This window comes from Corvus hawaiiensis, chromosome Z, assembly GCF_020740725.1.
Source record: "Corvus hawaiiensis isolate bCorHaw1 chromosome Z, bCorHaw1.pri.cur, whole genome shotgun sequence".
Classification (NCBI taxonomy): domain Eukaryota; kingdom Metazoa; phylum Chordata; class Aves; order Passeriformes; family Corvidae; genus Corvus; species Corvus hawaiiensis.
The window spans coordinates 50,212,917-50,228,282 of NC_063255.1; the positions used below are offsets into that span (position 1 = coordinate 50,212,917).

A 15,366-nucleotide genomic window follows, 5' to 3' on the forward strand; every position below is an offset into this window, starting at 1 on the left:
GATGAAGGAGGACCTTTTATGCAAGAGCTGTAATCATAAGAGGTTTATGTTCCTGTTGAAAGCTGTGGGTAAGTGATATTTTCTGAAGATGTTTGGTGGAAATCCCTGATCATCTCTTCTGCCCTGGGAAATCCTTATGCTTTGCTGACAGAAGCCTGACTTAGACTCATGCCAGAAGGGATATGCTTGGAGGATTATAAGCTAAACAGAAGGAGTAATGGCACCTGGATTTTATAGCTGCTAAGGATACAAATACGCAGAGCACACAGGCATCAGCCAGCTGAAGATCACAGAATCAGCATTTCTCTAATAGGCATGACATCAGAGTGTACCATGTGCAGGCTTTGGGGCCCTAGGTAAGAAAGGGACTACAAATTAGGAACAACAAAATCAGCAAAATATAACATGAGTTCACCTTAAGCCTTCCAGACACTACTTTCCATGCTTACATCAAACTCCCTTCTGCACAAGCTTGCCCCAAAATATCTTTCTGTTGCAATGTGCTCAGGAGCCATGGATATCTTTAACCACAGACCCCAAACATCTCCTGGCATCATCTTTTCTCATGTAGTAATCTGCATTGCCCTAGGTTACTCGCATAATTTGACTCTCCACATGCTGTATAAGAATATACTTTGGAAATCGCTACATTGAAGAGAGCAAGTAACTGCTAAATCCTCAGTCTTTAGAGTAGGCAGTTTCTTGCTTCCAGGGTTTGACAATATTTACATCTTGGTCTACTTCAAATCCTCTCAATGAAACTCAGTTTTTATCCCCTGCTTCAGCTAGATACTACAGACTGTGGCAGACTTTGCACATCTCCAGTCAGTCAAGACTACTCAGCAAGATTGCTGCTTTTGCCATTCACATGAACACAGTCAACTCTCTTCACATTCTCAAAAACGCAAATTTCCAGCTTGTTTCAAGCCCATCTACCAGACACAGAATCTTTCCTTTTTAGCTCTCTTTCACCACTCTCACAATTGCAGCACATGTGTCTCTTCTCATTTTGCATTCAGATTTTTCATATGCACACAGATGACAGGAGGCCCAGTTAGAGGTATTGCTGCTCCTGGCTCACAGATATTTTTGGAGGTTTGGTTGTTTCTTTAAACAGGTCAGCTAGAGTGCTAGGTTTATCACTTTAGCTAAAAAATCAGAGTGTTGCCAAATGGCAGATAAGAACTGTGGAAAGAATTTCTGAATTTCATTTCTGCAAGTACAGGCTTTTATTTTTTCATGTTGTTTGGGCTGGGATTTTTTTTGTGTGTATGTGTGTGTGTATGTGGTTGGGGATTTTTTGGTTGGTTGGTTGGGTTTTTTTGGTTGGTTGGTTTTTTGTTTGTTTTTTTTTTGTTTGGTTAGTTTTTGGTTTTTGGTTGGTTTTGGGTTTTTTTTGTTGTTTGTTCTTCTGATGTCTCAGTTGGCCCTGTATTATCCAGTAGTACTCTGTGCTTACCCAAAGCCTACAAACAGGGTAGGTCTGGGGCATTCAGACATCTTGGTCCATGCAAGCTGTGTGGCCAAATGTGACATTGCTCTGAAGACTAACATAAAGAAAGACATTTATCTCACCTAATTAAAGATATCCAAATACTAAGTAACTATTCCAATAGCTTTACTATCTTAGCTCCCTTCTAGTAGATAGGAAGGGATGAGCTGGTTCTCCTGGCAAAAAAGATGTATCTAATAGGTAGAAGGAATGATATTCAGGAAGTTTCTCTCTCCTCACTGACCATAAATGAAGCTCAACAGTCAAGATAAACACGGCAAAAAAAAAAAAAAAAGGCAAGAGAAACTGCACAGAAAGCAACTCCATTGTAGTTAATCAAAATCCTCATTTTTTTACTTAGTAGTTCTGCATTTGCAGGAATTTAATCATCACAATATCATAATTTTTATGTCTCTGCCCACTACAGGGAGGCTGGAACTCAAAGGTCCTGTCCAGCCCTAACCACTTCATGATTCTATGACTGTCTTTGTGACAAATAAAAAATTTCCTTGGCAAACTTCCTTTGACTTCCCTATGTTCTATTAGAACAGTCAGCAAAATAAATCCTCATTAATTTGGATCTTTCTCAGCAAACTGTAGCAGCCTTCAAATGGAAATAAATCAATATAATCAAAATAAAGCAAATATATACACACATATTTGCTATAAATAAATGTGACAAGTAAAGATTGCCTAGTAGTGTGCCTTTGGATGTTGTGCTGTAGGACACATTTAAAGAATGTGCTCATAGTTTATCAGAAACAAAGTGAATTAATTCATTTTCTCTGAAAAGTTAAAAGAACATTCAATAAAGGGATCATGGCACCTTTAAGAGAATGTGGACTAGAGTTTCAGCAGCTTATGCAGTAATTTCAACAAAGCTGAGCACACTGCCAGAGTTTGGCAAGTAGCAGTAATTGGTAACTTAAAATTGCATTTATACTTTTTATTTCTAAATGTTTTAAAGCTGATGAAGGACCACTATACATTAAAGTGGCTCTTGACACAACTAATTGACTGAACTGAAATCCGGAAACTGGATGTCGTCTAATTATCAAACGAACACCAGAAAGAACAATAAAAAACTTAGAGCTCAAAAGAGGAAATGAAGTATAGGAAGTATCTGCACTCAGTGTGTCCTCTTAACACAGTCTTTATTTCCTTTTTACAAAAAATAGAAATAACAACAGACAAAACATACTCAAAAAAAAGTCAATGCTTTTGCCTTGGTCTCACTGAGGAGCTGCTCAGGCAGGGTCCTGGCTGGAATTTTGACAGTATATGCTGTTGACAAAGGGAAATAAAGATATATGACAATATATCCATGCAAGACACAAAGTACAAAATGTGTTCTGTGGCCTAACAAACATTTTGGCAATTGCAAGTGTCATAACAATTTCCAAATTGTTACTTCTGCTCACCCATGCCTTTACACAGCATCGCTTACAAACAAGTTACATATACACATATATCATAAAAAAGATTTGTATATGGTCTAACTGATAAAAATTAAGGCATCCTAACAGCTGTTGTTTTGCTGGTGAGTGGTATGTCTCCTATTAGTGTTTCAAAAGGCTATACTTCAGGTATTTCAAACTGAGACATCATGATGTGGTTTAGAGGAAGAATTCCTGCAGCTCTGGCTCTTCAGCACTGTTTTGACTCTCAGATTTCTGGATTTTCCAGTTGATGTCATCATGCCTGGAGAAAAAAAAGAAGAAAATTACTCAGCGGTAACACTGAAAATATAGAGGGGTTGGCACTGTGGTTTTTTACCCTGTTTTGTTCCATTTGCATGTATTGAAATCTGAATTCATCTTTCTCTGGGCTTATTTTTCCAGACGTACTACACAAAATACTTTTTAATATTGTGGATTTTTTCTGAGTTGTAACTTCCATTTTGAAATCAAACCTGGAAACCAATGGGATGATGAGGAGCTTTTTAAGTCACAACACTAAATAGAGTGCTGTTGTAATGTTCTGGTAATAATGCACAGAACATCAAAGAATTCCTTGCACCTTAGAGAAAATATCACAGTGACAAAAAGATTCACTACAACAAACATTAGACATATCCTATTGGTTTCTGACTCTGCCTGTAATAGAATTATCTTGTCCTCATAAATAATCATCAGAAAGAAATAAATCTATCTATCTATTGTGTAGGAGATTTGAACGACAGCTTGCCAGTTAGAGTAGAAAAATTATGCACAACATATTTGTAGCTCTCATTTTCTTCACTTTCTTTCATATGTTCTTGTTCTGAGTTGCCAGTATGTTCCCCTTCTCTTCAATAAACCTTCCAACTGATTGTTGACTAAGCATCCAGTCCACAGCAGTTTTCAAACCAGTTAAGAGCCTCACTTATTACTACTGAAGAGCAAAACTCCTACAATCCAATCAAGACTAGATGGTTTGCTGCTGCAAAGGACAGATGCTAGAGTGAGAGCAAGAGTATGTTTATGAAGAAGTTTGCCTTTAATTCCCATATTGGTGAGCTTGATTCTTGTAAGCCAGAATAGCTTTATTTCAATCTACAACCATCACAAAGAACCAAATATTCCCAAGAAACTTATACTTAGGATGGTTAGATAAGCTGATGGTTACTTCAGGGTTTAACAGAAGCTGACCTCACAGACCATAGTTTTGGGTCCTAGTAAGAAGGGCATTAGTGATCACTTCATTTTAAAATCCCCTTCATTCATCTAAATCACAGTTGTCACATATCCAATGCAAGAGCAAAACACACAGAATTGAGCCAGGCGAAACAGATTTTGCAGGAATGGGTCTGAGGAGGAAAAAGAGGAGCACTTAACTCTTTGCTACACCTACATTTTGGCACTTAACATGGATTGCTGTTATCATAGCATTAACCATGTCGCTTTTCTAAAGGATGCTTTCTAAGGCTAAGATTTACCTGCTGCACCAGCTTAGGCTTGCAGTGCTGAAAGATCCTGTGGGTGAGTCCCCCATCTAGAGGCTCAGTAGGCACACCAAAGACCCCCTTTGGCAGCTCTACAGTTGCAATGAGACCTCAAAGAGGAACATTTTTAGCTAATGCAGATGTCTCTAGGTAACAAAGCCTTTTACAACTGTGTCTCCTGACCTGGAAAAAATGTATTACCAATACCAAATACCAAATGTACTATTATTGCTAACTAGCAACCACATTCCTAATTAAATTTTTAACATCTTCTAGTGCCTGTATCACCACTAGTACATGTTGGGGAAGATGAAACAGGAAAGCCTTATAAATATGATTGCCTGACAAAAGATTTTGGGAATATGAAAACTACAGGCAACATCGAAATGAAGGCCACCTTTGAGATACCAAGTCTTAGTTACTGAACAACTGGAAAACAATGGTATGGCTGACTGAAAGTAATCCCCTCTTGATGGAACAATACCCTCTGCTTGCAGGCAGGTCCAAGGGTCAGAGCAGACCCTACTAGCTCAGCAGAAGGGGTCCAAAGAGTAGTTTTTAGAAGTTAAAAACATAAGAACTCTTATAGGCTGTATGTAAATGCTATAGGATTTGTATCTTGTATTAGATTGGTTAGTGACAATTAGAATATTCAGTACAGAAGATGATTTATTGTATTGTAACCAAGATTCCATTCCATTCCACTCTTACACACTCTTACTACTTCTTCTTCACTCTCATTCCTCTCGCTCTCTCTCTCTCTCTCTTACCCGCTTACTCTCTTGCTCTCTTGGGCCTGCTCAGAGCTGCCAGCTGCAGCTCTGAGCAGTGCCCCTATACCCACACCCTTTGCAATAAACCGCATGTTCCAAGATCTGCCTATAGAGATCTCTCGTCTCCATCCGTCCCGACTGTCCAGCCCACCAAAGTCCTACAAGTACATCCTCTCATGCAACAAGCAGTGGTGCATGATCGTAATAGCACACAAGGGAACAAATGTAAATTTTCTGAGACAGTTACTTTTGTGTTCATGTTATACTCTACTAGTATGAATTGTTACTATTTTGTTAGACATATAAGCATTCTTTTTCTGGAGGATACATTTGAAGTTGTAATTTATCCAGCATTAGGCCTGGCAGTGGGATATGGATTAGGTTAGAGTCACTCGCTGGTTTAGAAGCATGCCCAGTTTACTACCTGACAGATATTTGATGGTGGATTCTGTTGAGTGCCACCATGTAGGAAGCAATTTTTGCTGTTGATAGCTGTACCTAATACAGGGTTTTACTGCTTATTTTAATGTAATGCAGATCTCAGATGATTTAAAGTGTGGGAAAGAACTGTTCATTGGCATATATGTAAGATGGAAAAAAACCTACAAGTATTTGCTCGGAGTCGCAATATGCAAAAACCAGCTAATCCTTCCAAAAGAGGAAAAAATACCCCAAACCATCTTGCACATCTAAAATTTCCTCCAAAACTTTAAGAAAAATAGGGTGAATCAAATTTCAAAAGGCCACTAAAAAATTTACTGCAGTCCTCTACTATTAAGCTGTGACCAACTTGAAAAAGTAAACTACAAAGCCTTAATGTACTTGGGTGTTTTGAATGAAAAGAAAAAAAAAATAAATGAAAAGAACAGAAGCTGAAGAAAAAGATGCTGGAAACTAGTTGACAGGAAAGTCATCTCACTGAAGGTAGATTTTGTATAATGACTTCAGATTTCAGAAACTGCTAATAAAATCCCCTATTATAAGGGTGTAGTGTCAAAATGGGCTTGGGGACTGTGTTCAGAAACATAATTGCCCAATATAACAATCTATAAAGGTTTAAACCACCAAAGACTGTACTGTTTTCCAGAGAAGTTTTTTTTTTTTCAAAATAGTTCTGAAATGGTAATTACAGTCTCCCTAGACTATCCAGGGAAAATTCAAACAGTGTCCAGGAGCCTGTAGTGCACACAATGGTGAGGTTCTTTTAAGACTTAAATGTCACACCTACTGGACATCATGCAGTTGACTAACGACTGGTACCCATTCTGCTGTTCAAAAATCACAACAGGTGCTAAAGGTCATTACAAAGGCTGTCTTAGAAGCTCTGAGAACCTTCAGGTCTGTGTCCCGATTTCTGAAAAGCACAATACAACTTCCGTTCTTATGTGATATTTGGAAATCTCATGCCACAGACTTTGACTTCCAAATTTATGGGTATTGTAACAGCCTCCTCAAGCTGCGGCCTCAGTGCACTCTGCTCCTTGTTTCCGACTCTCTGGTTCTCCATGTGTCCATGGTCATGGGGGCAGCTTTAGGACATGGTGCCTGGACCAGCAGTGCCTGGAGGGACAGCCAGGAGTTCATGCCCAACCATCAACCTCCCAGCAGGTGACGCCTCAGCCCTGCAGTGGCAGCCAGACTTTCCCTGTCTCTCGCTTCTGGGGAAATGCCACACTGCCACATTCCTCACACAAGAGCAGTCACACAGAGCAAGTGCCAAATTACAACAACTGCCTACATCTGGGACATGGCTCCAACATAAGGATGAGATTAATTGTTTTGCATTACTCTACGATCTGGACAGGCAGCTGGATGTTTTGACTGGAAGCTGCCTGCTGATGCTCCCTCAAACTGCTGCTATCCAGTTTTCTGCACAGGAGTTTCCCTCTTTGTTTTCAGAAGAGAATGAAACCTCTTGGAAATCTCTACTGTTTCTGGTTTCACATACACTGTGCCAATAGCTTCTGAACAAGACTCATATTTCCATTACAGAAATTGAGTTTTTAAGTATGGGAAGGTCCTGGCAATAGAAAACTAGTGAACGGACCCCTCTTCCTCCATGTATCAGATATTTAGAAAACACTAACTTGAAAGTAACTTAGGCTCTTGAACTGCAGAACAACTAACGTCAAAGTAACTTTACAAGTCAGTTTAACAGAAAAAGAAGCAAGGAATTTGTGAGTGTTAAGAGAAAATGACAGGTCATTTTTAAGAAAGCATTTGCTTATTAAATAAACAAACATTTTGTCAAGTGTTGTTTATTTCCAACATATCTTTATGGAATTGAGGGACTAGTCTCTACCTGCCTGAATAGCCCTGATGGGACAGGACTAACTTAAGGAATTTAAATATAGTCAGAGTTAATCAGACTTCTAAAAAACAGATTTAACTTCAAAGTCTAAGGGAGAGTAAGAAAAATGTGTGAAAATAGAAGACCACTTAGACTTAAAGTACAGCACTCTGCTTCATGTTCCCTGTATTCTCTATTTCAAGATGAACTGTGATCTTTTTGCTCTTCTCATGAGAGGAAATTTAATTTCCATTCTCATCTGGTACTTGAGTTTTATTCAATAGAGGCAGAATACTCAGCCAAAGTCTGCTATACACTCTGGTCGATTTATGAGCATGAATACTTTTTGTACTTGCTTGGAACTGAAATCCTGTAGCCAGTTCAATAGTGACATCAGCAGAAATCCATCATAAATTTCTGCTTTTCTAGGAATTCAGATATTCATCTACTTCCCTTCTTGTGAATCAATTGATTCCAGTGTTTCAGTTACAAACAGTGTTAACAAACATACAATTTGAGAAAAGAAGGCAACAGAGATGCTAAACATTACCATGCATAAGCACATACCAAGCATAGTTACACAGAAGTTCTTCATTCAGCGTGCAAGAAGAAAGACTGGTGTAGCTGAAGTAAGGATCCTAAGGAAGTACAACATCATACCAGTTAAGAGCATGCACAGAGTTTCCCACATGCATAACATGAAGAGCCACTAAAACATGCAGTCAGACAGCCACAGGAACATTTTAGACGATATCTTTTGCACCTGAATCTGTTACCTCTTTGAGATATGTGCTGTGGTCCTTTGGGTTGGTATGAAACGTTATTGTTTCCACAGTTCTGATGCTGGCAGCAGTGACATGCAAACATGGCCTTTTCACAGAACAAGCATTTTACAGTGCAAGCATCAATACTGTTAGAACTACCTCATACAATCCTTCAAATTTCTTAAGGAACTACAAAATCTGCTCATGGCCTTGCAACCTATCAGAACATCTTTGAAGACAGACTGTCTTTTCCCCTGTCACTAGGAAATCTGAATCACTCATTCGAAAAGAAAAGCCACTGTGTTTTAAAAATACTTTTATGTTAAATTGGCTGTTTGACTAGATGGTGCATGTCTTTAAAGACTCAAATCATAGTAGTTCATATTGTGATTCTGAGTAAACTTTAAGAAATGCAGTCCCACTTCAATTTAGCCCTTTAGATGTCATTTGAATTTTTCATGTAGTTTCATTTAATTTCATTTAAGTCTGCTATAGCACTACTGGTCTAACAGCACCCACTAATATGGGCTATTCACTATTTCCCAATTGTCTCTTTCCACTGTTTCTTTTGCCTCCTCCTTGCCTAAGATTTTCCTGTGTTTTTCTCCCATTACCTTGTCATACTTTTTACAGTATATAATTCATTACTGCTGCTCCTCCTCCTATTGGCCTGCTTTATGCTTTTTTTATGTTGAAATTATTCTTTCCCCTCATGTCTTTCTATCCACCTGTCTTCCCTCCCTGTCTTCCACAGAGGATTAAATCATCAACCATTCCCTCTCACTCATCTCTATTGTATCTCCAGATGCTCACAGTTCTCTCCATTCCACAAAAATACTGCACCCACACTACACTACACAAAACCCACTGCATCTGACTCTTTCTATTCAATATAGAATCACTAGGTTGGAAAAGACCTTTGAGGTCTTCAAGTGCAACCAATGACCTAAAGCCTTGAAAGATGCATTTGTTCAAAGTATTTTCTCCTTTCTTTTAAACAAGAGGACCAGCTTCTTAACTGCAAACACCCCTCTTTCCCTTGGGATCCCAGAAAAGGGACTCTGTTCACTGCAGAGAGGGGAAGATCTGGATCCAGTACGTTTTGTGACAGGCCCAACCATATGCTCTGACACAAGAAGACTCTGTGCTATGAGGAGAAGGTGGTCACAGAGGACTTGCTGCTGACAGCTTCAACACCTAGGGTTGGCTGTAGCTCCCAGAGAAGCAGGAAGGACCATTTCTGCAATTTTTCCTTGTTATATTTCTTACTCTGTTGGCCTCATCAGTATTTATAGGACAGGACAGGACAGGGCTAGTTCTTCAGTTATTTATACCTCAGGAGTCCCATGAGTTCAAGACTGACATTCTCATTGTATGTTTTGTCACTCAGTGCAACACCAAACATCATTTCCATGTGAATCACATCTCTGTGGAAAGCTTTCAACACAGAGTATGTGGATCATGTGCCCTAAGAATACAGACTCTGTACATAAGCAATTCCTGCCACTCCTTGGAAAATTCTTCCAAATCTAAAAAGTGGATGGACTTTCTGTAGGTCAAATACAATAAAGTATTTGTGTGCCTCCTTTTGCTATAGAAAGGCAGAAGGAAGAAGCTGTCAAACTTATGCATTACTTAATGAGACAAGGAAAAAAGGCCCCTCCTTTCAGTGCACTCACTGTCTTGGTTCTTCCTTTTGAGACAACTGCTGGATTTCCCTTGCTTTCTGTTGTCTTCCTTCCTAGTGAGGTAAAAGGCAGTGTTGAGGAGGTTTTGATGAGGTTTGCTGTTTGACAGTTGTTGTTGTTATTTTGGTTGCCACTCAGTGTCTCCATTATGGACCGAAAGGTTCCAAAAGGCCTTTTCAGCTGGTCTCCTGCATACTCCCCAGAGCTGGCTGGAGCCCGCGTGAGTCCTTTGCTCCGGTCTTTATCCTTTTCCTCATTTAGTTCTGACTCTGCTAGTTCCACCTGCACCACAGGCTCCTCGAAAGTTACTCGAAGTTTCAAATTTTGAGAGGTTCTGCGCTTTGAAGATGGGGACTTGAGAGCACTCTTAGGGCTGGTGGCAACCTTCTGGGCAGTGGCACTGTCTGTGCTGGACGGAGGGTTGTCCTCACAAAACTGGTTCTGAGGTACTGTACCAGACTGATATGGGGCTTCATTATCCGCATCGCTGCTCTCCGAAGTAGGGGAAGGACTGTGGCCATCCACAGACTTAGAGACCCTGATACCAAAAGGAAAGCGCCGTCCTGCTGTGGAAGTGTGTTTCTTAAGCATCATGTTCAAACTCTCTGTGCTCTCAACGCTCTCCACTATAGGCTGAGGTCTTGGTTTGTCAGTTCTTTTCACAGGGGTGTTCTTGTGCTCCTCAGAATTAGCTGAATCTGTATCAGACTCACTGAGAGACCGCTGCATCAGTTGTCTCAGTCGGGCTAACTTCAACTCCCTTTTCTCTGGCAAAATCTTCTTCACGTTCTTGGAGGATGCATGAGCATCCTGAAATTCCAAAGTCAGCTTTTCCTGCATACAGACATTTTCAGAGATTTCTTTTCCCAACAACTGGCGCAAGATTTTATCTGAGTCCTCATCTTTTATCTTAGATCGAGCATGACTAGATGTTCCCAAGCTGCCAAGGATCTGAATACCATCTTGGGTGCTCAATTTACTTTTTGGTGGAGACAATTCATCTGCTTCAGATGGTTTCCACTGGGGTTTGCCAGAAGAAGGAGATGACGGCAAGCTTAAAGAAAAAAAGAGGAAATATCACAGCAACATTAAGGCACATCTAAAATGTGAAACTACCATTTCTGGTGTATACGTCTGTCTCAGTTTATTTTTACTTATCCTTTTCATCGCTACTCACATGGAATTCATTACTGTGATGCCACAGCAAAGATTACATAGAGAAGGATGTAACCCTGCTTCCACTCCTATTTAGAATTTGAGTATGTTTGCTTCCTCTTACAAAAAATACCTCCTTAAAATCAGAACTTAGAATGGTTATTCAAACACCAAATATGACTTTATGAGGAGAACTGTAGAAAAACTACTCCCATTTGTGTGAGTTGACATGCTAAAAAGCACCACAAGGCTAAATGCCTACTATCCAAGTCGCATCATAATACAAAAGTAGCTTATTCTAAGTCTGTAAAAGTACCACCTCTCTGCATAGCAATGATTTCATAAATCTAAACTGCATCTGGTATTAATAATAACAACCATATAAGACCTCATAAAAAGTCAGGGCAATTTGCACTCAAAACCTTTTCAGATATGAAATACTGAAAAGCAAGAGAAAGGTGACATGAATTTATTTCAATACTAATAGAATAAAGTAAATTTAGAACCCCAACTGTTTTACAGACGGAAACAGCAATTTCAACAATTACTGATTTGCAAAGAATGTAAATTGCAGAGACCTTTTCTTTTCCTGCGACATATGCTAGAGCTCATAACACTTCACGTTTTTACTTTAGACCACTTTTCCTCTAAGCAAGGACAAGGTGAGAAAATTTAGGTTCATGTGAGGCAGGCAAGCACCTTCTGCTCTCCTGAGTCCATAGTTCTCATAGTGTACAAAATTCACATGCCTATATTAAACACCTCATTTTCAATTAATTTTATGGTTTTTTTTCCTGTGGCAAACCTAAACAGACAGTGAAGAACATGCATTTATCTATAGCACACATTCCTAGTAACAGGGATAAGTTCTCTTAGATCTGCTACTGCCTCCTTGTATGATGAAAATATCTATGAGTGAGTTCCAACTAGATGGAAAAGTAGTAGCCAGCTATGAAATAAAATAAACAGAGTGTAATTTTCAGACTTGCTCACGTAACTAAACTCATGTTGAAGCCTGCCCTTTTACAGGAATAATGAATGATGAGGGAACTGCTTTCACCTGATCTTATCTGATACTGAAAGTAAAACAGTCCTGGTGCTCCCCAGAACTCAGATAAGAGACCACTTGGAAAGATCAGTCAGCAAAAATCACAGAAAACAAATGAGCTGGAAAGCTTCGGTCCCATTGCCGCTGTTAAGCTGGCAGACAGGGAAGACAAAGATTCCTTAAAAAAGGCAAAAAACCTCTCTTTCCAGTGTGGTTTTGTACTTCAGCAGGAGTTTGGAGTTTACAGCCCTTTCCTAGCTGAAGTTCCTTTACACAAATGCATCTCCAATCCCAATATCTTTGTTATCTACAGCTGTAACTGTTTGCACTTCTCTGAAACAGTGACACATGAAATTCAGGGCCATGGAGCACTTGCACAGAAAAATGCTTGAGATTCTGTGAGAATTGAAAAAAAGCAGTCATTGACCCTGCAAATTCATACTTGATGACCCAAAGCTGTGATAATCAACGGCTGCAGAAGCTTTTATGCTGGCTTTATAGTTTCACATATATGTAGCCCCCTAACAACTCTGAAACAAGAAGCAGCATTGTATATGTCTTCCAGAGGGGAAAATGGATTTAAAAAAAGGATAAACCGATAAATCTCTATTTGTATGTGAGTTACTTCATTTCTTTCCAAGTCATCTTCAGATTGCTGTGAGAGTGAAGTCATACTTGCTTCATCTGCTTCCATGCATCACCCTGTCAGAGAGATCCAGTCCTCTGTCTTTACCATCCTCCTCTTTAGTGTTTGAAACTTAACTTGTGTTTCTTTCTGTGACTTCTGACAGGATATGTAAACAACACATGAAGTTTCCAGAGTTTTGACTTCTTACGCAAGCTAAAGCAGGTAAAAGATTTAATGAGTACAAGGAGCCTCATTAATATGAAAGTAGTTGTTTTTGATAACTGGCTTCATAACTTACTGCTAAAAGTAATGTATGAGAGACCACCAAAACATCAAACTTTACAGCTTTCCTAGGGGTTTCTAGGATCTTCTCCTGTTATTTAATGCAAAATATCCTACATTCCACTACAAAATTTGCTTTCATCCTGTTGGGAAGCTGGGACTATTTGGTTTGTACTCAGAAATTTCCAGCATTTATCATTACTCACTGTCAAATTCTAGAAGCTCAGCTTTGAGTCCATGAGGTAAAACCCTTACATTTTCTTTACACAACATGTCTGCTATTTAGCCAGATCACAGCTTTTCCTGATAACCAATATATTATGAAAGTGTGCAAATCCACGCTGCAGTACAGTTCCAGTCACCTTACCTTGGGGACGTGGGCAGTGACTTGCCCTCCGACCGCTGGGCTTCTAAGAGCTGCTGGAGTTGATTCTGTAATGTCACACGTTCCACAGTCTGCCTGCAAGAAAATGTAAGACTGTGTACCTCAAACTGTAAAACTGACTGCATAAGTAAGTTACAGGAAAACTGATACTACCCTTTCAATTTTGTATTAAAGAAAGAAGTCCTCTTCACCTGTACTTTATGTAGCGAATAGAGAACTTATAAATAAGAACACAGAGAGTTTGTGCTTTTGTCTGAATCTCTGCTGACATTTTGTAATCACTGTACAAGAACAACTGAGAGAAACTCACTTGTCAGATTATTTCTAAAACTTCATGTAAGGACAAGTATGTGATCATAAGCAGCAGTGAATTGAAACTGAGTGACTCACAGACACAAAAGTATGGTAAACTTGTTTCTTACTTGTTTGTGGAAAAGAATAGAAAGTGCACAGATTAAGCAGTCACTTCCTACATTCGGTGGATGGCCTTTATCAGCTGAGCAACAGCTCAGGCAACGGCTCTCTCCCTTTCTATTTGCAAATGAACTCAGAGAGAAGTCTCTGCCCACAGGAAAGGACTGGTCCAAACTTCAGCTGCAGGATGGAGTTAGGTATATGATGTCTGTGTCACATCTGCTTGTTGCCCAACCTTACCAAAGGTTGTACCTGGGCTCTGCATCCACCTTATCCCAGGGCTATACCTACCGCAGTTTATCACTTTCAGTGTGGTGTTGTGATCTACGCTGTTTTGCAAGTAACTTTAGAGACCAACACTTAAAAAATTGCAATAGTACCTAAAAATTGTTAGTAATATGAGAGTGATATCCATAGTAGAAACTCCATTTACCATTTATCATGTGTAATCACATCTGTTGTCCTGTAACATACTTATTTCCCTAGGAAGGACTCAGTTGAGCATTACAACCTGAAATCCTCAAGTAGTTCTACAAGAATGACAGATCAATTTGCCACAAAAAGGTCTTCTTTTCCCTGGTCCCATACAATTCAGACGTTCTATTCTCATGTCAAAACACCCCTTTTTGTTGACCACCACAGATAACATTCAATCTTGTTTAGTGATCTGTAATTTCCAGTGCATCTAAACACTACACAGACAGAATTATTGGAAAACTTCTAGAAAACTAAGGATTTAGAGATTTTTATTACTGTACTTATGCTATCTTTCACCTGAAACAGAACTGTTACATTGTGTTTTATTCCCTGGTCCTGACCAAATGACCGTGGGAAAATGACTTTTTATCTGCTTCTCCCAGGCTGTGCATCTGTTGCTGTCTAAGTAATATGTTTTTGTATGTAATATATGTTATGCAGTTGCATCTGCAGAACTAAGGCAGTTCTCTACCAGTGAGCTGGACACTTTCCTAGCTCACATGCCATCAGCAGACGATTTAGCTGAGTTTCAAATGCAGTCTTTATACTGGCAATGTCAAAGCCAGAAAGAATCCAGATCACTTTCTAGACTAGAGGTTGTCCTTGCAGGACTGGCAGAAAACAAATGCTTTACTTTTAATATATCAAAGTGAGTTTGAAAAGTGCTCCAGAAATAAAGGTGTGATCTTGACATACTGCCTTGCATTTTACAATACAGCCATGCTTTATGTAGATCCTTCTTCCTTTAACTTTCCATCTTCCTTCCTTTGGCCTACGCACTTCCTTAGACTATTTTAAAATTACTCCTACCATCTGTCAACATTAGATTATATTGCAGCTCCCCAGATACTCTCCTGTAAGAGCCAGGGAAATTTTCATTTGAGATTACGTTGTGATGCAATTTATCTGTTTTCTTTTTCCTTTTATCATTCCTTCAATTTCTATTTCTAAATATCTAAATAATGCAGCTAACAGTTTTTTATGTTTTTAGCTCCAGCAGAAATCTCTGATGTCTTCCTCTTGAGTTAATGTTCACATTCCTCTTAA

The 15,366-nt window shown here is 39.2% G+C and overlaps 1 protein-coding gene across 2 annotated transcripts in view; it reads right to left on the minus strand.

Moving 5' to 3' along the window:
- Positions 1–2,629: 2,629 nt before the first annotated feature.
- The window catches only part of LOC125320035 (synuclein alpha interacting protein), an 89,577-nt gene continuing 76,840 nt past the window's right edge, over positions 2,630–15,366 (minus strand). Inside the window, exons 9-12 of one of the 2 annotated variants that reach the window (XM_048291968.1) lie at positions 13,411–13,503; positions 9,922–10,984; positions 8,046–8,116; positions 2,630–3,193 (exon numbers count right to left, since the gene is read on the minus strand). In XM_048291968.1, coding sequence (XP_048147925.1) covers positions 3,109–3,193; positions 8,046–8,116; positions 9,922–10,984; positions 13,411–13,503 — 1,312 coding nt within the window. In that variant the 3' untranslated portion in view covers positions 2,630–3,108. The remainder of the gene's footprint in view (positions 3,194–8,045; positions 8,117–9,921; positions 10,985–13,410; positions 13,504–15,366) is intronic. The other variant, XM_048291969.1, reaches the window with a different exon arrangement.